Source organism: Trichoderma harzianum (assembly GCF_003025095.1).
Source record: "Trichoderma harzianum CBS 226.95 unplaced genomic scaffold M431scaffold_12, whole genome shotgun sequence".
Classification (NCBI taxonomy): domain Eukaryota; kingdom Fungi; phylum Ascomycota; class Sordariomycetes; order Hypocreales; family Hypocreaceae; genus Trichoderma; species Trichoderma harzianum.
Genome location: NW_020209260.1, coordinates 882668 through 904646, shown reverse-complemented (window position 1 = coordinate 904646; position 21979 = coordinate 882668). Strand labels below are relative to the sequence as shown.

Genomic DNA, 21979 nt, shown 5'->3' with positions numbered 1-21979 from the left:
CCTGCTAGTCAATCGATCGGGGTGGGCTTGTCACCTTGTGGCATTGCCGAGGTTAGTGTTGCAGCGAGACTCTTTCATCCCCATGGGCTTGTCCGGTTCTGGACACAGTGGCCGGGTCCGGGGCTGGGCTGGACAATTGTGAAGCATGGCCCGAGATTAAACGGATCGCGGCTGTCAATATGAAAATCAAATCTCATCGTCACAGAAAAGCAAAAGCTGAGCGATCGGGTCAAAGCCACGATGCCGCGGATGCCGAGAGCCCTTTTACTGGACTGTACAGCCGCACAGATTGGAGATTTCCGCTCAGATTCAAAGTATTACACGAAACCAGTGGCAGTTCTTTTTTTCGCCCCGGTGTGCTCATGTCTGGAGCCGGTGCCCGCTTAGTAGTTCGGGTCAGGGCTTAGCTAGAAGAACGAAAGGACGAAGGACGAAGAGAGACTGAGAGACAGACAGACAGAAAGCGAGCCGAGAGAGAGACACAGCGCCGGGGCTGGCAAAAAAAGCGGGCTGGTTGCTGATGGGCGGGACGATGAAGAATCAAACGAGCCCGGATTTTTTTTCACCTCAATTCTGGGGGCCGGTTTGGCTAGCGCTGCAGGTGATTGGCGGAACCTGGACACCCTCTGCACGCTGGTCAAATCCGGGGTACGAGCAGGAGAAGCGGGTTGCGTGATGTGGTGATGGCGCTTTGGGGCTCGTGTGTTTGAATCGTCCGTCGTGGTTTTACTAGTTTCGTCTGGGTTTGGGGCGCGAGTTGTTTGGCATGAGTGACATGCTGCACTTTAGACGGGCAATATGGCATTATTTGAATCCGGGCAGTCTGTTGATTGATCAATTCGTTGTGCCTGTTCCTTGTGCCTGTGTTTGGGGTTGAGGAGATGCGGCACTGTGTGTATATGTGTGGTGCCTTGGACTGTGTTTGTGCTGCTCCTGTACAGTACAGTTATTGCCAAGTAGAAACTGTACTGTGCCTATTTCTGTACGTAGAGAGCCATACTGTACAGTAGACAGACTGGCAGACAGATGGACATGACTTGCTCGTGTTCGTGTCGTGTCGTGTTGTTGGCGTGTCATGTCTCGCCCAGCTTTTTGTACTTATTGGCTATTCTCCACGGGTGAATGTGTTGAGCGCTGGCTGGCATGCTCCATGTACCGCTACCATTACTCGACGGTTAAAAAGGGAGCTGACTGCATTCCTCGATGCTACTGCGAGGTCTACTGCTGCTAGTCGCCATGGATAATAAAGTAGGTGACATGCCTCCCCGAGACTTGACCGGAGCTGCTGTACCGGAACGTCGGCTGTCGCTCCCCTTGCGAACAAGAGTCTGGCCATGTGCGCGCGATGGACATGGACTGACCAGCATGAGAGTTGATGGAATCTCAAGTTGAGCACCAGATTTCAACACCCATGGAATCCGAAGCAGGAGAACAGACAGGTACAGGTACACAGTGTCTCAATATGTAGAGATCCATTGGAAGACTTCAATTGTTCGGCAACTTCCACACCTCGCCACAGACGTAAATGTGCTCAGTTCTAGCTTTCTTCATTGTCTCAAGCCAGCGCTTCCATTCGTTGCGCCTCGTCCGTGCTGGCAAAAGGTTAATCTAATACAATCCAGGCACGTCACGTTCTGGTACTCGTAACGGTACGGGTATGGGAACTGACTTGAGCTGAATGTCTCGTGATGCCCTCACCCTGCCTGCTGTCTGCCAGGGCAAAAGCGAATAGCCTGCAGAGAGGTACCTGTACCCGTGGACCGTGCTGGTGCTCGCGGAGACGCGGCATTGACTGGCCTACCTGTACTTTGCGCCGTCGTCGCACAGTTGCCTGGGGGGGAAAGAAGAAGCCCCCCTCAGCGCACTCTTACGGCCCTGCTAAGCAATTGGGGTCTCTGCACTGTAAATCCTGTCCTGAGGCTTCCATGTCAGACACGCACGCACGGCTCTCGAAGCGGCAGGCCGCAGCAAAAGCAGACAGACAGTGGCAGTACGAGCATCACCGTAAGATGGTGAGCAGCGCTGTACCTATGAGATGTACCGGTACTTGCCGTGCGACCTGCCCTTTCGCATCAATGCCGCTGGATTTCCCGCGCGGCGTGGCCGAGGGCTTTTGCTTTGCATTGCATCTCCTTCTCTTGTCTGGTGCGTTTTGCTTTAGCCTTTCGTGTTAGCCCCGACGCCGTTAAGAGGCGTGCGTAGAATTCCGAATTTGCACTGTGTTGATGCCGCGGATTTGGCTGGCGATGCCCTGTACGGCTCCGGCTCCACCGCTACGCCGCACTAGCAGCCAAGCCTGGCTTCTGGCAAATTTCTGCCACCAACTTGCGCACTCCTCCCCGATGCCTGCTGAAGAAAGGCGCCGCCCCCAGCAGCCAAGCACAGTGTGAGGAGGGTATGCGCTGACGAGGCCAAGGGCTGCGAAACCCACTGAAAACCCACTGGGAAAAAACGAAAAAGTCGCCACTGCACAGTGCCAGCCCAACCGCCGACGCTAGCAGGACGCCCTCATCTCGTCTGGCTCGTTTCTACTTGTTCCTCCGCCTAAACTAACAAGTGGCCACACACACACCACATTCACCCCCAGAACCCGCCAGTCCGTCTTAGGCTTTTGCTCCCCATCCCATCGTCTGGTCTGGCGCCCTCAGCCCTGGCTCCCAGCTAAGCCCAGCCCAGCCCAAGCCCAATTTCTGTGGTAGACCAGGATTACAAGGGCCTTTCCCTGCCCTTCCCTGCGGTGTTCCCTGGCGGTGGACTCTCGCCCTCTGCTCATTCCAGCCAGGTTGTTTTTACGTACTTCGGGTCCGCCTCCCCCCATATTCTCGCTCTCTGCTGACTATCCAGGCCCATTTCTTTTCCTCCTCGTCTTCAAACCTCGTCTCGTTACCTGTCTCTACAACAAACGATCATCACAACTCCAGATTCTCGCCTCCATCGCCGTATCCACGGCCTCACTCGTCGCCTGCCGTCCGTCTGTCGCTCTCGTGAGCCAGCCAAAAACCTTCTCCCCCCCGACTCCCTGGCATCGGCACCCCAGACTCCGCCTAATAAGCGACTCTCCCCGCGTTTTTTTTTCTGGCCCGCATTCGAAAGGGCCGAATAACCTACATACGCCTACATACTACTGTATAGTATTCGATTTCTTGCGCCTGCACTATCCTGTCCTCAGCCAAAGCCAGACCAAGGACACACCAAAAGCCACCCCAACCGCGCGCACCAGTTGAATCTGTCTCTTGTCTATTCCCCCGCAAAACAAGGGAGCATTCAATCTAGTTGACAGCTCACCGAACAACCCGGGGCCCCAAACCTGCGGCAAATAAGTCTGAGCGCTCCCCAGATTGCGCCATCCGCTCACATCGTTCCTGTTCCTGTTCCTGTTTCCGCTCTTTGTTCTTGTTCACGGAATCGCCTCGCCTCGTCCTGGCGTCGCCTCCTCGTCTGTCGCCCACCATGACTCAGGCCGTAAAGAGAGCCTGCGACGCCTGTCACCGGCGAAAGGTCAAGTGCGACGGCATCAACCCGTGCCGCAACTGCTCCTCGGCCCAGCTGTCCTGCACCTACAATGCCATCCCTCAGAAGAAGGGTCCCAAGGGCTCTCGCGCAAAGGTCATTAGCGAGTTGAGAGAGACACAACGCCAGACCAGTCTGGCCGCCAAGATCCACGGTCGCATCAACGGCGGGCCAAATGCTCCTCCGGCTTCGAATCTCGCTCCCACTCCCGGTATGCTGACCAGCGAACTGGTCAAGGAATGCTCCCAGTTCTTCTTCGACCACATGAACGCACAGGCCCCGATCCTGGACCGGAGGCAAATCGAGCAGCAGATCCTCTACATGGAGCAGAACCGCGATGCCTACTGCCTCATGGCCTCCATGTGTGCCTTTGTCATGCTGCAACCCGGCATGACGATTCCTTCTTCGGATCCTTACAACCTCGACGTGATTCCCGGCGCCAACATTGTCTCGTGTCAGCTTCTTTTGGAGGAGACGTTGAGAGTCCGAAAGGGTTACGAGTACCTCGAGCAGATCACCATCAACTCACTGGCCACCAACTTCTTCCTCTTTGGATGCTACTATGGCCAGGAAATGCACGAAAAGGCCTGGTACTACCTCCGTGAGGCCACCACCATGATCCAGATGGTTGGCATGAACAAGGAGGAATACTACATGCAGCTCGACGTTGCCGAGGCTGCTCGTATGCGAAGAATCTACTGGCTGTTCTTTGTCATTGAGAGGTGTGTATCATTCACCGTCATTTTCGGACTTGCTTTTTATACTGACAACCTGGAAACAGAGCGTATGCTATCCAGCGCCAGCGCCCCCTTACTCTCCAGGCCACCATCAATCTCCCAACTCTCGGAGATGATCCCACTGACCCCCTCGCCCACCAGCTCAACGGCTTCATTCTCCTGGTGAATCTCTTCCGACCATTCGACGACGCTTTTACCAGCATGTGGAACAAGGCGCGGAGCCATCTCCCATCCCAGTCCATCGTCAGCCTGCAGAAGCTACTAAACGACACGGTCCAGCGTGCTCTCTGCCAGGATCCTTCCTGGAACGATGTTCACACGAACCAGCAGTGGCTTAAGAACATGGTCTGGCAGCTAAGCAACGGAGTCGTTGCGGGTGGCGAGGACTCCATCTCGTACCAGTTCCCTGGCACCATGTCCAGAGAGCTGCTTTTGAAGATGGCCTCGCACTTCCCCGGCCAGGGCATGGAGCTCCTGACTTCCGGGCTTCTCGAGAAACTCATCGAGTGCGCTTACTCAATGACAGAGTACCTGGCTATGCAGCCTGCTTCCCGGGACCCCTTTGCCCAAGGGCCTCATGAGCACCTTGCTCAGATCATCAACATTGTCAGCGCCTCAAGGAATGGCGACTACCGCTTCCTGCCACTCCTCATGAGCAAGGTTAGCGAGGTTCTTCCTCGTCTGGTTAACCCCATGCTCCAGAACGTCCCCGAGACGATTGCCATGGCCCAAGTTGACATCTTTGACGGATTCGGCAACGCCGGCATGGCTCAGCCTGCGCAGATCCAAATGATGGAGACCGACTACGACCGCAAGTTTTCTGTTGAAGAGTACGAAAAGAAGTACGTCATGGAGATGAATGGAGGCACTCCTGATTCCCATAGCAACTCGAACCAAGGCCAGACCCCGCCTGTACCGCGCCAGGCTTCGGAGATGCCCAGCTCCTTCGTTGGCTCTCCTCCAATGATGTCTCCTACTATGGAGTATCCTCACAACATCAACGGCTACGCTGTCACGCCAATGTCCGAGATGGTGATGAGTCCAATTGGAAACCACCCCCCTCCGCCCCAACAGCATCAGCATCAAGCGCAACACCAGCATCATCAACATCAACACATTAATCAGCCACCGCCTAACCATATGCATGACCCAATGGGCCAGTCGCACATGGGTATGGCAGCTCAGAACATGCAGCCGCTGCAGCCGGCGCATCACATGGGCAACATGATGGATATGCGGCAACCGGGACAGCGCCAGAACAGCTTCGCAATGCAAGGCCAGCCTCAGCATTTCCATAATATGAATGCGATGACGGGCGAGATAAATTTCAACACTTTGCGGTAGCATCCGACGATGACATGAACACGCCACACCAGCGTCATTGGATATCTTAAACTCATCGCTACCCCCTTGATCTTCGGCTTAGACACGCCCCTTGTATTAATCGTGTTCTTACACCTTACTTTCTCTTGGATTCTTTTGGATTTCCTTTTTTGACAACCTTTATTCCCTTTGTCCCGAAGACTTGAATCCTGAGAAACGGATCAACATACGATGATGATTACTGAACAAAAATTTACTGGGTTTCATGTTTCTTTGCGCATGGCTTTTAGCGCAGACACGTACAAGTTTGGGTCGGAAACAATGGCGTTTTACTATTTGCCTGTTTATTTATCATTTTTTTTTTTTGTTATTTGTCTGGGTGGCATGATTGGACATGGCTGGGAGTCTTGTCACTTTATTTTCTACGCTTTCGCTATTATTTATTTGGGGGGATCATGGCCTCTTTGGACGGCCTTTTATTTCGTCTTGCAGATATTTTTTTAACTGAATGCTACTGCGGGTTGCAGAGCTGCTCTACTTTATACTATGGGTAGATGAAATGAGAAATTACGGATTTCAAAAGCTTCTGTTCTTGATGCGAGTGATCTGTTACATGCCTCTGATGTCGTAGTGAATCCATGTACTATATTCTATAGGTATGTGCTTGTGATAGGGAGGCTTGCAGATCGCAACGTTGGCTTTGATCAGAGAAGTTTGAAGTGCGCCTCGTTAATGTCGATCTGTCAAAATCTTGATAGATCATCCCCACACGATACGAGAAAGAAGAAAACTCTAATCTCCAAAGAAATCAAGAAATTCTTTGGTCAACCTCCAAGACCTAACTCATGACGGAAGAGGGGGTGGCGTTGAAAGGGGTGTATAGCTTTTTTGTATGTATTCAACCAACACAACTGGGTACCTTGTTGTCCTAACAGCAAAAATACCTTAATAAGGGCCTCCATTTCTCTTGTATTTGCATAAACTTTGTTATATGTTCCCCAATTTCTCAAGAACAGAGACAGATGTTCAGCTTTTTGTGTGTATTCAACCAACACAGTTGACTACCTTGCTATCCCAAAAGGCAAAACTATGACAAAGCCCTTCCTTGTTCTTTCATTCATAAACTCTGTTATGTGTTCACCCTTTTTCTTCCTTTATCCAGAAAACCTTTCCATTTCAAATGATACCCAAAAGTGCCCTAGCTTTCAAGCCATATAGATGATACCTTAATATGTATGCTCCAAGTACATGTATGAGAAGAAACAAGCATTCAGTAATACAAAAGTGTTAAAGTTCAGTTCAACTCAGTTACTTCACCTTACAAGCCGCTTAAACGGATGCGCCTCTGTATTAAACACGTATTCATCCAAGTTAATCGTATTCGGCTCACTAAACACGAGGTAGAAGTACTTGAGCGTCTCGCCCAACCAAAACGACTCCATCGAATCCGCCCGGTCAGGCAACTGATCACGCGGAAGAGTAACGTCCCAGACGGCGGAGTTTGCGAGCGCGGTGCTCGTCGTGGAGTTGACTGCGGTGAACATGTCCCACGCGGACTCGACGAGGTCGGCGCGGCCCGTGGCGCGGTACAGCACGAAGACGCTCTCGATGGCCTCGGGACGGAGGATGTAGCGGCGGTCGGGGATGGAGGTGAAGCCCGGAGGGAGGCGGTCTCGCTTGATGATGTCGTCGGCGGTGGAGGAGCCCGGGTCGCTGGCCCGGCGGAGGACTTCCTTCTTCCAGGCGGCCTCGTCCCACTGGCAGGAGGAGGAGGAGGCGGAGGAGGAGGGGCAGGGCAGCATGTGGAATGTTTCGGGCATGATGCCGTGCGGGAGGGCCTTGTATGTCCAGATGCAGCCGTCGACGAGCTTGGTGGCTGCGGAGACGTCCTGGGGGCGGTTGAACATTTTGCCTCCGAGGGCCATTAGGCCGCCTAGGAAGCACACTAGATGTTGGCCTTGGGGATCAAGACTGACGACGGTGCCTTTATCGGCCTTTACCGTGCCCGAGATGAGAATATCGTCGTTCTTTGGCGTCATGGGTCGGAACAGGTTGTGCTTGGTTGCTGTTGTGGCTGCGAGCTCGTACATCTCCTGGTACATGGGCAGCTGTCCCCCTATCAAGGCAGACATCTTGGGCAGATACTCGTAGACGCTGTCCGCCATGGCGCCCATGGTAAACGCATCGCCGACGTTGTAAATCTCGTCCTTCGCGCTGACGACGAGCGGCCAGAGTCCCGGCAGCGCCGTCGATTTCTGCGCCGCCGCCATGCCGTCCATGATGCGCTGCACGGCGTCGAACCACTTTGGGTCGCGCGTGATGAGGGACAGGCGCGTGAATTCCATGGACAGGCTGCCGATTTCGGCTACCAGCACGCTGGGATGGGCCTCCTGCTTCTTGCCGTCCATGGCGGCGTGGATGTCCCACCTGGTGATGGGCATGCGGTTGGGCGTGTCGAAGGCCTTGTAGAGCATCTCGCCGACCTCGACGGCCTTGTCCAGCAGGCGGGAGTCGCCGCTGAGGTCGTATGCGGACAGGAAGCCGCCCAGGTAGCGAATGTTGGTCTCAAAGACGTTGACCTCGTCGAGGGCGGTTTTGGTAAAGTCAATGGCGTGGGCGGCAGCAACGGCGTCGTCAAACTCGGGCTTCATGCCCATGATCCAGAGGGTGTCGAGGGAATCCACCAGTGTAGCGGCCCAGCCGCCAAAGGGATTCTTCTTGCCCCCCGATACGGGCGCCAATTCGTCCGCGGTCCATGCATGCTCCTTGTACGAGGCCCAGCATTTGGCAAAGACGTCCTTGACGGCGAGCTGGCGGCTTTGGCGAGTCTTGCGCGCGTCGGGCGACTCCTTGGCGAATGACGTCTGGATCTTGGGATACTTGACCGGGGATGTGGTTGGTAGCGGGCGGATTGACTTTGGCGGATAGTGTACCGGGAGGGTCTTCCAGAAGTAGGAGTTGTATTTGGGAGTGCGCCAGTCTGGAACTGGAGGAGGTGATGGGGAGACGGTTGAGGAGCTCCAGAAGTAGATGAGGAGGAGGGTGGCGATGAGAGCGACCCAGGCGTAGCCTCTGACTCGGACGATGGGCAGCATCGTTAATGATCGTGGGTGTTACGACATTTGATGGTGATGATGATGGTGATGAAAACGGCAAATTGATGATCTGATTAATGAGAGTTGATTGATTGATTGATTGATTAGCTAGTTGATGTTTGGACGGGATTCAAGGCGAGGGGCAGATGGTAGTGAAGGCGATTGATGGATGAGACAAAGAATTGGAGGTTCCATGTGAAGCCCCTTGACAAGCTCCATGTGTTGACGTCAATGTACATCAGCAGCCAGCCGTGCTCAGGGAATGATAGCACAGGATAGGCGCTTCATGTTAAGTTAGTACAGTACGCCCATAGTATCCGTAAATAGCTGCCTGCTGGCCGCTGTACAATAGGATCATTGCTTTCAGCCCTCCTGGCCCTGGGCTCAATTGGTTTCCATTATTTCAATTTCAGTCTCAATTACCGCAGGGACGTGCAGCCTGATTAGTATTTCATTCTTTGTTTGCACTCGATGCACTGACCGCGAGTTGTCCCAGCATGCTGGAGTGGCGGTGTTTGTATGGAGTCGATATTACGGGTACTGTATGGAGGTTTTAGACGGCTGGGTCCGGGATCTACTAGGAGTTGGGCGTTGGGCTCACTTCAAGTTCCATGGGTGCTGCTAAAATGTCTGGTTCCAGTCCATGATCCTCCAGGATCGGGCCACATGGGACGGAGAGAGACGGTCCTACGGATTTACGGAACCACGAAGTTAAACGCGAGCTGCTGCACCCATGTACGCTTGTCTACCTCGTCTACCTGCAATCCGCTTTACTCGCTGCTATTTAGCCCTCCAATACCCTGCCGCCTCTTGGCAGCTTCAATTGTCGCGGGTCTCATATTGTAGCTTCATCCCCCCTGCACTGGATTTGTATTGAATTTCCGAGAATCGGCATGTCGTATTACTGCTTCATTGATTGGTACATACTTGCCCGGAGCAGGAGGGCTGAGTTCAGTCTGCATGTACAGCATGTTGGTACTGATGCGGATTGTGGGCGCCAGCAACAACCTTATCACGAGGTTGCGGTGCTTTAAATAGAGCCCTATGGGTTTAAGACGCCTTGTTAGGCAAAGGGCCGCACCAAGGCTCGCCATCCCTGACAACATTTTCAACCATAGCTATAAACTCGCCAATCCCGTCAACTCAGCCGGTGGCCCTAGACACCCCTTGCAAACTTGCCATTGGCTGAGCCTGTGTTGTCTTGTAACATATCCCATCCCGCCTCTGGGCCAAATCCACTTATAGTAAGACGAACCCATGCCGTCTAATTGCGTCCAGTGAGGCTCTTTCTTCAGGAGTGCGAGAGCCATGGACGGCAAATAGAATAGTCCATGTAGCATGTAGCATTGCTAGCCAAGCCGACGGAGCACGGAGTAGACGAGATGGGGGGATCCTCAGCTTATCGCATAGTGCTGCTGCTGCTGTTTCCAGTCCATTCCGCTGCAGCTCACTCGTATGACTGTCCATATTATGCAGTAGCTTCATCTCCCCGTCTTCTACTTTGCTTTCTCCTTCTTTTTCCCTTCTGATCTTCTTCCTCTTCTCTTCTTTGGGCATAGTTGATTCGTTGTTGTTGCTGCTTGTTCCCACTCATCTTCCACTGTCTGGGCTGGGCTCAGCATGCTATTGGAGACACTGAATAGGAGGATTGCCATTTCATAACCACTTTGTTCATCTTTACAGTGTGGAAACACTGTCGTCTTCAGAGAAAAAGAAAATGCGTTCTCTAGCTCTGCTCATCATCTTGGCTGCCCGGGCCAACGCCCTCTGCTACTACCCCGACGGCACTCCTGCTCCTGGTGATGTCCCGTGTACTGACAGCACAGACAATTCCGTCTGCTGCGGTACTGGCTATGCGTGCTTGTCCAATGGCATCTGCCAGGCTACGGGAGACGAGCTGCAGAAGCCCGGTGCCAGCGAGTTTGTGCGCGGAAGTTGCACGGACAAGACCTTTAGGAGCTCTTCTTGCCCGTCGTTTTGCGGAACTCCCGACGTGGACAATGTTGGTGGTGGCGAGGGCATGGAGAAGTGCACAAACACAAAGCAGGATGTGTACTGGTGCGTTAACCAACAGAATATCGACCTATCGCAGAATGAAGATATATGCAGTGACCAAAACGCTGTGGTTTTCTTTCCAGGTATGAGATGATGTGATGCTCCTCACTGGAGTGTTTTACCTTCAATCAAGATGAGCGAATGTTGTAGTTACTGACAGCTGTTGACAGGCACTCCGACGGCACTCACAACCATCGGTGTAGCTCAAAAGTCTACGTCTAGCACGAGCTCAACAACAGCACCCCCGACGACAATGTCGACGTCAACAACGCCTTCTTCGTCTCCTACAAACACTGGTACTGGAACAGGGACAGGAACAGGAACATCCACTCCCACTTCTACTTCTACTTCACCCCCAGCTGAGACAACTCCAGCATCAAGTGGCAGCAAATCGAACGGCGGCGTTATTGGTGGCGCCGTGGGTGGCTCTTTAGGCGGTGCAGCCGCCATCGGCATCTTGGCCTTCTTCTTCCTCCGCAGACGGAGAGGCCGCAGGGACACGGGAATTCACGAGATGGACTACACTCCCGTTGAGCCAAAGACGTCGGCAACTCCCCTGGTGCATCATCCCTCAACGCCACACAGCCCAGACGATGTCCTACCCGTCCATGAGGTACCTGGTTCGACCGAATTCGAATCAGTAAAGAAACATACCCCAGATGAGCCCATGGAACTGCCAGCTTGATTGCCGAATACGGCCGGGAGAAAAAAGAACAATTCGATACGGGCGATTAGAGAGGAGTTGGGGGGTTTACTATTACGATTTCTACGACTTTACAGTTTTGTGTGCAGTTCGTGTTGGACATCATGCTTGATACCATATCTTTAATAATTCATGTAGTTGCCCGTGGGCGATTCTTTTTTTTTTTTTCGTTGGTCTTGTTCGCGCTTTGTGGAGTACGGATACCGCTGGATTGTCTCAATCCTTGCCAGTAAATAGAAAAAATTCTGCACTGATGATGAATGCTACTGTACTCGAAACGCCAGCAGCAACTCCACGTGGAATAGCTACCTGGAAACGGCCCGTAGTATCGACCCTGGCCTGATTACATGGCTAGGGCAGTGCCCCCTGCATGCTGTACGCAGAAATTACTGATATTCGAGTGTTGGTTGAAGGTGATACTGGAAACAATAAGTAATCTGCCTCACTGTTGAAATGGTTGTTGTCTCTACTGATAAGCAACCAGTGTTTGAGAGTTGAAGAATGGTCTCAGATTCGGCGCAAGCAAGTCAGCGCAGCCAGGGCTTTTGAACATTTCGTTTAGTCGGTAGGTGTTTATTTTTCTGTTTACAAAGCCTCGATCCTATTTGCAAACCGCGCTGCTCCACCGCTGAACTATTTTGGTGGCCAAGACGAGGCCATGTGGGCTATAGACGAATTACTGCATTTGTGTCCATAATTAGCAGCATTCTATGTAGTAATATGGAGCCTGGGCAAAGCTGCATGACAAGACAAATTCTGTGTTGCTGTGGAATTGGTAGTCTTTCCGAGTTTTTACTAGGGTGACTGGAATAGTCACGCAGATGCAGGGCAGCTAATGTCGGTTTGATGCACCTTTTGCCTTTCTATTCTAAACTGTTATGTAGGCAATCGTGTCTCACAAGCTATCAGCCTTGTTATGCTGATGGCGCAATTGCGAGTCTGGTGCCTCCTATGGTTATCAACAATCCGTTGGGCGTCTCTATGATCGTCTGATACTTTGCCTGTTACAGGATACCAAGAGAGGTCAGCACTTTTCAGTATTGGTCTAGTTCCGCTGCCCAGCTGTTTCAGATGTCATCGTGTATCCTTCCAATATATTTAATTTTGAAAGCGCACCTGCTTCCTCTTTCGGAATCTCTGTATTTCACGGTTAGACATAAGCATGGTGTAAAATGGGTGCTTTGTGGAGTTGTAGAAATTACAGCGTGCATAGTGGAGATGTTTAAACTCTGGGCAAACATTGAAAGGAGTCTCATTCTCAGAGAGAGATCATTTGCCCATAACGATATGCCTGTCTAATGATTATATTTTCGTTGATTTGGAATTTATCAACTTTGGCTCTATTGTTACAGCGGAGCGCCCGCTCATCTGACAAAGTGTTTGAAGACTCCACCGGTCGTCTCGGGGCGGTTATTCGGCATGCAATCACCACAACTCTTATCATTTTAGAGTTTTGCCATCTACTATCAATGAAACCGTTCCGGAAATGCCAGCACAGCGGATTCCGGGGTCGAGTTTCATCTCTAGAGCTGCTTCATCGTTAGTGATGTTGCCGACTGCTTAGCTCTGCTGTTGGATCGATGGCGTAGTGGAGCGAAGGAGAGCTTAGCTGCGCCTCTTATTTCACTATTTTACTCTTTTTGGCAAACTGGTTGCGATGGCAGCGGGCAAAAGTGGGAATCGCATCTGGCTATTGACTCGCGGATGAGATGCTAGCCTTTAGCATTGCTGCCGTCGTGTATGAGAGATTAGTGAGTTATCAAGGAGATTTGATTAGAGCGCAACGTGGTTACGTGGAAGAGCCAAAAGAGCGGACATGGAATCTGACTTACTTGTACAAGACTTCAATTTTCCTGCTGACTGCTTATTACTTGAAGTGACTACGTATAAGCGCGGAGATTTGTATCAGTTAGCGCGAGACTGCCAACCTAGCCTCGTATCGTGGATGCGAGTTGAAAAGCAGCTGAGAGCTGATCTATAAGACAGCAGATGGCTGTCCCGGCTGGGTCGAGCGCGGTAACTCTAAAGGCCCAATATCTATATCCCTTTTGATCTATTAGATACTTCTGTGAACCCATGGAATCCATTCTCTGCTCCCTTCCCTAAGGAGGATTTACGGATAGTGTTGGGCTTACATGTATGTGGCTTGCCATTGCAGAGCCCCGACAACTTATATCGTGCCGTAGACGAAATAGCTCGACCGTTAGGATATCCTTTCCACATTCCCTGTGCAAAGGCATCCGGGATAATTGAGATAAATAGATAGATGAACACCAATAATGTAACATATGCTTCGCTGCAATGTATCTATAATTGGACGTGATTGTCAAGTGATTGTCAGTCTGCTGTTATTTTCTTTCTTTACACTCACTAGGATTCACAGATTGTAACTAGTAACAAGTCTCAATATGTTGTTGGAATACAACCAAACGTTTAATACTCCTTTAATTATCTGTACACCAAAAATCCTTGAAGATTGGTCTTATGGGATGCGACGACGGCTGGGTTAGTGAACGCATTTCTAGCGTTAACACTTTGGCTCAACCATAAGATTCTGTACTGCATCTATAGGCTCTAAGTCACCTACACGGTACATATGGCCTTGTATTTAATACTAACACGCGCCTAAATATACGCAGGCCCACAAGTTCGCTATCCCAGGACATGAAAACTGAATGGCTATGGATTTGTCTCCGCTGGCTGGTGGCCGGGAGGATGCCACTATTCTTCATCATGACTAGTATTGAGCTCAATTACGGCTCAACCAACGCCGAAGATGTACTTCAACGTTCCTATAGGCTGTTGATACATACAATCTATCTTTTGATTGCCATTCTTTATACGCCAATGCCGACCCAATGGCCCAACAACCAGGAAGCTTTAACTCACAAACCGCATCGCCTCGCCCCTCCAACCCCGCTGCTGCGGCAGGTCTTGGCTCAGCGCTGCACAGAAATTCAGGACAGGGTTCTGCTGGACGAAATGATTGGTAGACGGCCGCGGCTTCGCGTCCTGCAGAGCGAGTGCTCTACGTCTTCATCGGGAAATCATCCGCTCGAAAAAGGCCAGCTGAAGAACGGTTCAAGGCAATGAGACTTCAAATTGTGGAGGAGATTCAGCTCTCAGCTTGCATGAGCGTTAATTGTCAGCGTATCATCCAGCAAATAGAGGCTGGAGTCCATATTGAGTCGTCCCACTTGGTATGAGATAGTTTGTTTGAGCGCGGTCATCGAAAGGCGTTCAATACTATGCAACAGACGTAGGCTGACTGGCGCATCTCGTACGGAGAGTAAAATCGAACTATAAAATTGGCAATCAGGCCATGTCACAGGCATCACAATTGCTGTTCCCTCCCTTCTCCTCATACCAATCTCCTCTATTACAATTACTACATCACACATCACGCTTAGAGCCAATTCTCCTTTTCCTTTTATTTCTACCAAATCATGGATAGCGCATCAAGCAATCTCACCAACCTTGGCTGCGACTTTGTCGTGGCTACAACGCAGGCTAGCATAAATCCTGGCATGGTACAATTTATAGATCAAGCACGCCAGGAAGTCAAGTATCTATGCTACCTGGTAAACCCGACGACCGGTGACCTGGAGGACCCAATCACCCTGGAAGAATTGATGAAGCAGACTGGCGGCATCAGCCCGTTTGATATCCCCAAAGGCACCCCTTATGATGACCCAAGAATAACCGCCTGCACTAATGCCCTTTTCCAAGTTGGCATCAAGATGCGGATAGGGATACCGCGAAACGTTAACCCAAGAGACTTGTCCATTGTCAACTTGGGTCAAAACCTCCGCAGTGTCGATTTCAACATGTACTATTCAGATATTACTGTCATTGAAAACGATCCTGTGAAGTGGGGATATTCAGGCAGCTGGAATATTTGGAAGCAGCCCAGCGATAAACCGTGGGCAGCTTCGTGCACCGTCGATCTCGTCCTGAGCAATCTCAGCCGAAACCTCGACGACCCTTATTTCAACAATCACCCAGACGCCAAGTTTCAATTCATGCGTGCGCTGGAAAATCTGTCTGATACAGATTTCAGTCTTTAGCAGCTCCGTCTCGACTGGATGCCCACCGAACCGCGAGATGATGTCAATTTTCCAGGCATGGATATGAAAACAAAAGCTGGTGGTTGCCTGGTACATTGTCTCTTCGACGGGTATTTACAATTTGCCCATAGACACAGCTTTCCGCCCCTCGCCGTCTCGGCTGTCGCAAATCCCAACCATGACCCGTCTCTGTACATGACAGCAACGGGGGAGGTGGTGAATCCGCCCAGAGACAGCTCCGGTAACCCTCTATCATCTCCTTCCTCATCCGAACAAGCAATCGCCACGCTTAACTATATCGGCGCCATCAACCACAATAGAGTGCCGAATGTTTCAGGCTTCAATTGGAATTGGGTGCGACCCGAGGACGTCAACAATAAGAGTGGTGTCATTGCAATTCGCCGCAATGTAGTGGCTCAATTCTTCCTGGATGTCCTTAAGCGTCTAGCTCCTCGTTACATGTATGAACCGGTTGCTCGGAAAGAAGACAACTACCGCCTACAATTGCTCAAGGGAGAGTGGCTTAGTGATGCGACAGCTGATCTTACAAATGACGACAGCAGCCGTGTGCTCCATATCCAGGCGGGAGTCCCTCCGAGTGAGCCTCTACAGTCCTGGGATGACCAGAGCAATGGGATGGAAGTTTATATCGGCCAAGGTATCAAGTATGCCAAGGTAGATATTCACCCCGGCTATTCTTGTGGTGTCTATTTCGAAGGGCAAGAAGTCAGGATTGAGCAGCGCTTGTGGGTTACTGCCGCGGTCGCTGCCGAGTTCCCACACCAAAACTGGGATTATGCAGAGCACAAGCCGTACGACAAGTATTTGACAGAGAAATACTCGTTGTCTGTCCGTCAAGGTGGAGGGTTTTATTTGGGTAGAACGAGTTGCGCGTCTGACGACAAATCTGAACAATGCTGGGAATACGGCGACAGTGACAGCTCCGATACCGAGACCGCGAAGAAAGGCTTCTTTTACAACCTCCGACAGATGATGGATGATCTGAGGCCTGCCGAGATGAGCCTAATAGACATCTGTCAGCCAAACCGCTTCATATTTCCTGGAGCCCAACCCTTTACATATCAAGACCCCTTCTTCTCCAAGCATCAAGACTTGATAGCCAGTATTCCCCGTCTCAACAATTACATGGTCAGTCTTAACCCGGACCCCCAAACGACCCCCAGTGTGTTTCTGATCGACTTTTCAACCCCTTCCCAAAACTGGCACTGTTAGCAAGCTGACGACATCTACAGAATTAACGCATAACTATGACCGAATAGAGATCATCTCGCCAAATGGCAAGTTTGAGGCGCGGCAGAGTAACGATGGCCACTCACTCCTCTTTGCGATTGACTCATCTAGCATTTTTCTCCTCAAGCTATTAGAGAGCAAAATCGGAATTTCACACACTGGCTGGCAGGTTCGCGTTGGTGGTCAATGAGGAAGAGCTTGATTCTCGAATGATTGCTTTTCTCGTGATGGGTGTTGCCAATGGTGTAGTTTGTTGTTGGGACAGGAAAACTGGATGAAAAGGGGGTAAATATCACTTAAGAGTTGGCAATCAAACTCATGTTGATGCTCGAATCAATAATTAGCATGAATAGACAAATGCATCAGAATTAAAAAATTTTGAATATATGCAAACAGGCGCGTTCGTATAATATACCTCTACATTTAGAAAATTGTGCGTAGACAAACTCATGCCCTAGTCAACTTGGTAGTTTGCTGACCCCTTCCCTTGACTATCTCGATTGTATCGTCTTCACAAAAGTATACCAGAACGTCTAGTCCGCTTACCATCAGGTTAGTAGCTTGTGTTTTGCCATCCCTAATCGTAGCCGACATTGCTGCTGATACCAATGGGAAGGGTGACAATTGGCCATATCGAATCGTCGGGTTCCCACTTTCATTGGCTTCAATGCTCCAACCCTTTTCACCACATGTCCACTTACCCAACCAACGCTTCCACTGCGTGCCGGTTTCGCCTCTGTGGGCTCTGAATGGCAGGACTCTTGTATAACCTAGCGGCAAAGGGATCTCTGGCCATTTCTTCAAATACGCAATAGCCTGAAGTAGTTTCCATACCACAATGTCTCCCTCAACGGCGTTCGTCATGATGGAGATGCCGCAGTTTTCTGGTATCTTTACCTTGGCTGCCCCCGGAAGATCGGCGTATCCAGCAACATAAGTTCTAAAGCCTGGCCAATTGCTACCGCCGTGGCTAAAGACAGTCTTCAGGTCTCCAGGAATAAACCATGAGAGAGCGACATCTGATTTCACTACTGTCAGCATACTCTTAGCTGTTTCTTGTCGAAGAAAGCCAGTGTTGTCGGAACGTTGGAGAGACTGTTGTACAGCTCTGACAAGCTTCAAGAGGTCACTTGGTGTAGTCCATAAACCTGCAGCAGCTTGTTCAGGGTTGACTCGCTGAGCATCTTCGCAGGGAGTATAGCCATTCCAATGGCATTTGGCTGCATTCTTCTCTTGAGTCGGTAACGGGTGGAATGAGGATCTCGTCATTCCCAAAGGTCCTAGTAGGATATCATGCATTGCCGTGGCGAAATCTTTCTTGGTGATGGTCTCAAAGACAAGTTGAAGTACTGCGAAACCGCCGCCTGAGTAAGAGTACGACTGGCCAGGGAACCCTTGCAAGTGCACATCCAGAGTGTTGACAGGATTCGCTCCGGATAAAACTTCGCGCAGTGTTGGAATTCGAGAATCGTCCAAGACAGAATAACCGGGGAAGCCACCTTGAGAGAGGCCAGAAGTATGGCTTAGAAGTTGTGAAATGGTAATTCCCTTGACGGCAGAGCTCTCGGCAGCAGAAGTGTCTTTTGTCAAGGCATTTAATACATCTTGTGGTAGTACATCGCCAATGCGGGTGTCGAGTGTAATCTTGCCCTCGTCAACGAGCTTCAGCAATGCAACCGCAAATGTTGGTTTCGATATACTGCAAGCTTGAAAAACAGTCTCTGTGTTTTCTAGTCCAGCTGAGAAGCAGTGGGACGATATGACGCCGTCTTCCATAATAGCAACCGAGGCACAAGGCGTCCCAAGCTTGGCCAAAACAGAGGCCGAGCTAGATTTGCCGTCATTTTCGGAACGAATTAGTTCGTCGAGTTGACTAAAGAATGCCGATGTGGTTTGCTTGATGAGCATGGTGGAGTATCTCTGACTTATAGACGAGTTTCTAATTATGAAAGGTATAGGCTGCTTTGAAACGGCCAACGATGAGTGTGCGGTATGTCAGAAGTCTTAAATTCTGATGAAATTCAGAAGCATTCGATTGCTTAATTAATGAAGGGTATATATGGTTCTGGTGATTGAATCTCGCAAGGAATAGATACCAGTTTCTAGTCTTATACTTGAAGTTTACGAAACTCAAACTCCTCGAGCCGGAGCCGGAGCCGAAGCCGAAGCCGGGGAGTTCGTATGCCACTTCGTAGGCCATTTCGTCAGCTCGATCCATCGTTATAAGTCACTAAAAGCTAGTTGCAGCTAATTCCAGCATCGCTTGCGTGGAGGATTTCCACGACCCATATATCGTATTTAACCGTTGGGGGCGCTGACGTTTCGCTACTAATCGTACCCGTTGTATAGAGCGAGGTATTGCGCGGCGTTTGTAGCATAAACCTCTTGCTAGCAACCAATCATATTAAAATAGAGAATTGCAAATGGCTGAATAAGTCATTATAAATAATTAACCGGGTATGGTAGCAAGAATTGACCACGTAAATGGAAATATACTTCGTCTATTGGTTCCGCATGGCCCTAAAATTACGCCGGCACGTCCTTACGACTACAGACGTTGAATTGTCAATACGATCAAAAAGGGAAAAAATATGACAAGTGAATACAATTGCTTAAAATTCTTATCGGTCAATTCATTAATTCAACAATCTATTTTTCCAGATTTCTCTATCCAAAACGAAAGATAAATTTCCTGAACCACCTCCAAGAAATAATCGCACATATCATAGGATAGATACTTGCCGTTGTGTAAACACCATGCGCGAAGCCACCGCCTAGCCCTCAGTAGTAAACTAGTTTTTGTTAAATAACTTCCCTTGAGCTGCAGGATCACTCAATTTGTAATCATGTACGGCTTGGCGGATTCTGCATATTCTCAGTCTGAGTGAGCTCCCTCATTTCGGCTCTGCTGATTTCCTGCGTCATCTTTGGTGGTGCTGGAGGTAGTAGAAACACTGGGGCTGTCAGAGTCAGCGGATGGGTTAGAGTTAGTAGATTCGGTATGATGTAGGTGTACAGAGCTAGTAGAACTAGCAGAGGGAATGGAAGAGCTCGGATTAGAGTTAGATGGGCCAGCGGTATTGTCGGAATGCAAAGGAGTTCCAGAGCTCATGTAAACGCCAGAGTCAGTAGAGCTCGGTGAGGTAGTAGAGTTACGTCGACCATGAGTTGTAGGACCATTGTTGCCAGGAGACGTAGCAAATCCGGGAGGCTCAACGGCTTCGGCAAACCCAACAGCTACGAAAGAGCTAGCAGACTGATAAGAGGTGTCGGAATGAAAAGAAATTGCAGAGCGGAAAGACGAATCAGAGCTGACGGAGTCACCTCGAGGGCGAGTAGTAGGTTGAGGTTTCAATAGAGCCATAGTGGGAAGATAACTAGGAATGGGATATCCTGCGATCGATCTGGTTTGAAGAGTAGTCGAGAGACCAATATGCAGTTTACTTATGGCCTATATGCGTCGGTTCTCGCTTTTTAAGTCGATGGGATCATAGGAATGGACGAACAGAAAAGGCGTTACTGTAACAATGGCTGAACATAATGCCTTTGAAAGAGAGCTTTTCTCCTTTGATGACCTGACAACCATAATTCACCGGGAGTCTGAACAAATACACACATTCTACAAAACAAAGATTGTTCGCTAGTAGTTCTGTTTATCTTCAAAGAAAAGAATTGTAGTTTTAAAGGTAACAAAAGCACAGAAGCCTGGAAACATTGAAGTACTGTGCTATAAATTATGCATAACTCAAAGCCGGATAGAGTGGAGCGAATTTATTTATAAAGACGTATTCGTAGGCTGATAGCCTCTGAACTGTCAGTACTATGAACTGTATAAATGTGACAAAGACAACGACCGTGCTAGTGGCTTGCCGTCAGCTCTGGAGGCTCGTTCAGCTCATCTGATGCAAGTCTTTCATATTCACAAAGGATTTTGAAAGCTGGCATTGTTATGCCTCACTCATTAGACATGTTCCGTAGTTCCACAGCCTTAGATCACGCTCTGCTCGCGAGACTAAGCCGTCAACTAGATCACTTCAGATACAACAGGGTCTAGATTTATGATTTCGGCACTTGTACTACCTACAAGTCCCCTTTACCAATCGCAAATATAGTTCCAGGGTCTGACCGGCCCGTGCCAACATCTTGCATCTCTACTAATCGGATGAAGTTAAGCAAGTGGAGCTTTCGCTGTCTAGTTTTCAGCTTCTGTCTTGAAGCCTCCCCCAACCACACAAACAAAACCCTTGTTAACGCAGAGAAACGCCCTCTCATGTTTCCACCAATAGGTGCTCTTTACTAGCAATATCTTGCAGGCATGGGGCCTTAATGGAGATCTCGTCATGGCTATGGTGAGACTTCAGGTGTGGCTTCATGATATCATAATGTGACTGCTTGGGCAACTGAGACACGCAGCCAGAGACGGCGGCTGGATGTATTGTAACTTACATGGAGACAACAACGAAAATTATAAATGCGGTCAATCTGTTCCCATCAGATACCTCTTAATCGCAAAGCAAATTGTAAAGCAAATTGAATCTCATAAAGTCATATATCTCATCTAATTATCACCACAGCCATAGAAACAACCAAGCGCACCGCCTCCGTCTCTATCCGCAACAACACCTCCAACCCCATCGTCAGCATCTCCCTCATCCACAAATACAGCGACGTCTACAAGCACCGCAAAGAATGGGCCGCCATACCCGCCAGCGACTCCTCCACTGAATCTCTCAAAGTTGAATACAACACCGGTTTCTTCACCACAGGCCGCGATTGGTGGTTCATCTCCTGGTATAGCCAAGACATGAAGACGCTCTACTACAGCAACCCGCAAAACTTTCGCGGCGCGTTTGATGCCATTGAGAAGGGCGTTTCACCTGAGAGGCTGGGATGCTCTTGGCCGAGATTGCAGTGATCTCGGGTGGTCCTGTTTTAGTCGTACTTGCTACCCTAGCGACGGTAGCTGTTGCGAAGGCGACGACTAATAGGTTGTATGAGATGGAAGAGACGGCTGGATTTAAGCAACATATCTTGAGAGAGGAAGATGAGGGTAAAGTGACGGAGATTATCATCAACGAAGATGAAACCATTACGTTTAAATCACAGTCGGGCGATTCGGAGACAGTATACACTTCAAAGACAGCACCAGGGCAATAGATTTTAAGCAGATAGAGCAGCATAGAGTTTTTACAACACATGTTTACCATTGTCACTGCCATCGTCATAGCAAGTCACCTA

At 50.0% G+C, this 21979-nt stretch overlaps 8 protein-coding genes across 8 annotated transcripts; 5 read left to right on the top strand and 3 right to left on the bottom strand.

Annotated features, from left to right (window-relative positions):
- Positions 1 to 3450: 3450 nt before the first annotated feature.
- Positions 3451 to 5018, top strand: M431DRAFT_42196 (hypothetical protein; the record flags this gene model as incomplete). The annotated part of the gene is made up of 2 exons (XM_024915027.1): positions 3451 to 4234; positions 4294 to 5018. Coding segments are annotated over 2 exons (1509 nt in total), but the record flags the coding sequence as incomplete, so codon positions are not given.
- A 1516-nt stretch (positions 5019 to 6534) lies between these two features.
- On the bottom strand, positions 6535 to 8794 carry M431DRAFT_511431 (glycoside hydrolase family 47 protein). The gene has a single exon (XM_024919654.1). It carries the CDS (start codon positions 8663 to 8665, stop codon positions 6884 to 6886), a length of 1782 nt encoding a protein of 593 aa, XP_024771024.1. The 5' UTR covers positions 8666 to 8794; the 3' UTR covers positions 6535 to 6883.
- A 1588-nt stretch (positions 8795 to 10382) lies between these two features.
- On the top strand, positions 10383 to 11405 carry M431DRAFT_94024 (hypothetical protein; the record flags this gene model as incomplete). Its single annotated transcript, XM_024924544.1, has 2 exons — positions 10383 to 10803; positions 10891 to 11405. 2 exons carry the CDS (start codon positions 10383 to 10385, stop codon positions 11403 to 11405), a joined length of 936 nt encoding a protein of 311 aa, XP_024771023.1.
- A 2682-nt stretch (positions 11406 to 14087) lies between these two features.
- On the top strand, positions 14088 to 14516 carry M431DRAFT_485193 (hypothetical protein; the record flags this gene model as incomplete). The annotated part of the gene is made up of 1 exon (XM_024916262.1): positions 14088 to 14516. The coding sequence occupies one exon, from the start codon at positions 14088 to 14090 to the stop codon at positions 14514 to 14516; it is 429 nt and encodes a 142-aa protein (XP_024771022.1).
- Positions 14517 to 14869: 353 nt separating this feature from the next.
- On the top strand, positions 14870 to 16931 carry M431DRAFT_485192 (hypothetical protein; the record flags this gene model as incomplete). Its single annotated transcript, XM_024916261.1, has 3 exons — positions 14870 to 15449; positions 15546 to 16673; positions 16744 to 16931. The coding sequence occupies 3 exons, from the start codon at positions 14870 to 14872 to the stop codon at positions 16929 to 16931; spliced, it is 1896 nt and encodes a 631-aa protein (XP_024771021.1).
- Positions 16932 to 17140: 209 nt separating this feature from the next.
- Positions 17141 to 18649, bottom strand: M431DRAFT_19365 (hypothetical protein; the record flags this gene model as incomplete). The annotated part of the gene is made up of 1 exon (XM_024913227.1): positions 17141 to 18649. One exon carries the CDS (start codon positions 18647 to 18649, stop codon positions 17189 to 17191), a length of 1461 nt encoding a protein of 486 aa, XP_024771020.1. The 3' UTR covers positions 17141 to 17188.
- Positions 18650 to 19616: 967 nt separating this feature from the next.
- Positions 19617 to 20105, bottom strand: M431DRAFT_485190 (hypothetical protein; the record flags this gene model as incomplete). Its single annotated transcript, XM_024916260.1, has 1 exon — positions 19617 to 20105. The coding sequence occupies one exon, from the start codon at positions 20103 to 20105 to the stop codon at positions 19617 to 19619; it is 489 nt and encodes a 162-aa protein (XP_024771019.1).
- Positions 20106 to 21171: 1066 nt separating this feature from the next.
- Positions 21172 to 21945, top strand: M431DRAFT_523205 (hypothetical protein; the record flags this gene model as incomplete). The annotated part of the gene is made up of 3 exons (XM_024920531.1): positions 21172 to 21217; positions 21322 to 21652; positions 21730 to 21945. 3 exons carry the CDS (start codon positions 21172 to 21174, stop codon positions 21896 to 21898), a joined length of 546 nt encoding a protein of 181 aa, XP_024771018.1. The 3' UTR covers positions 21899 to 21945.
- Between the last annotated feature and the right edge of the window lie 34 nt (positions 21946 to 21979).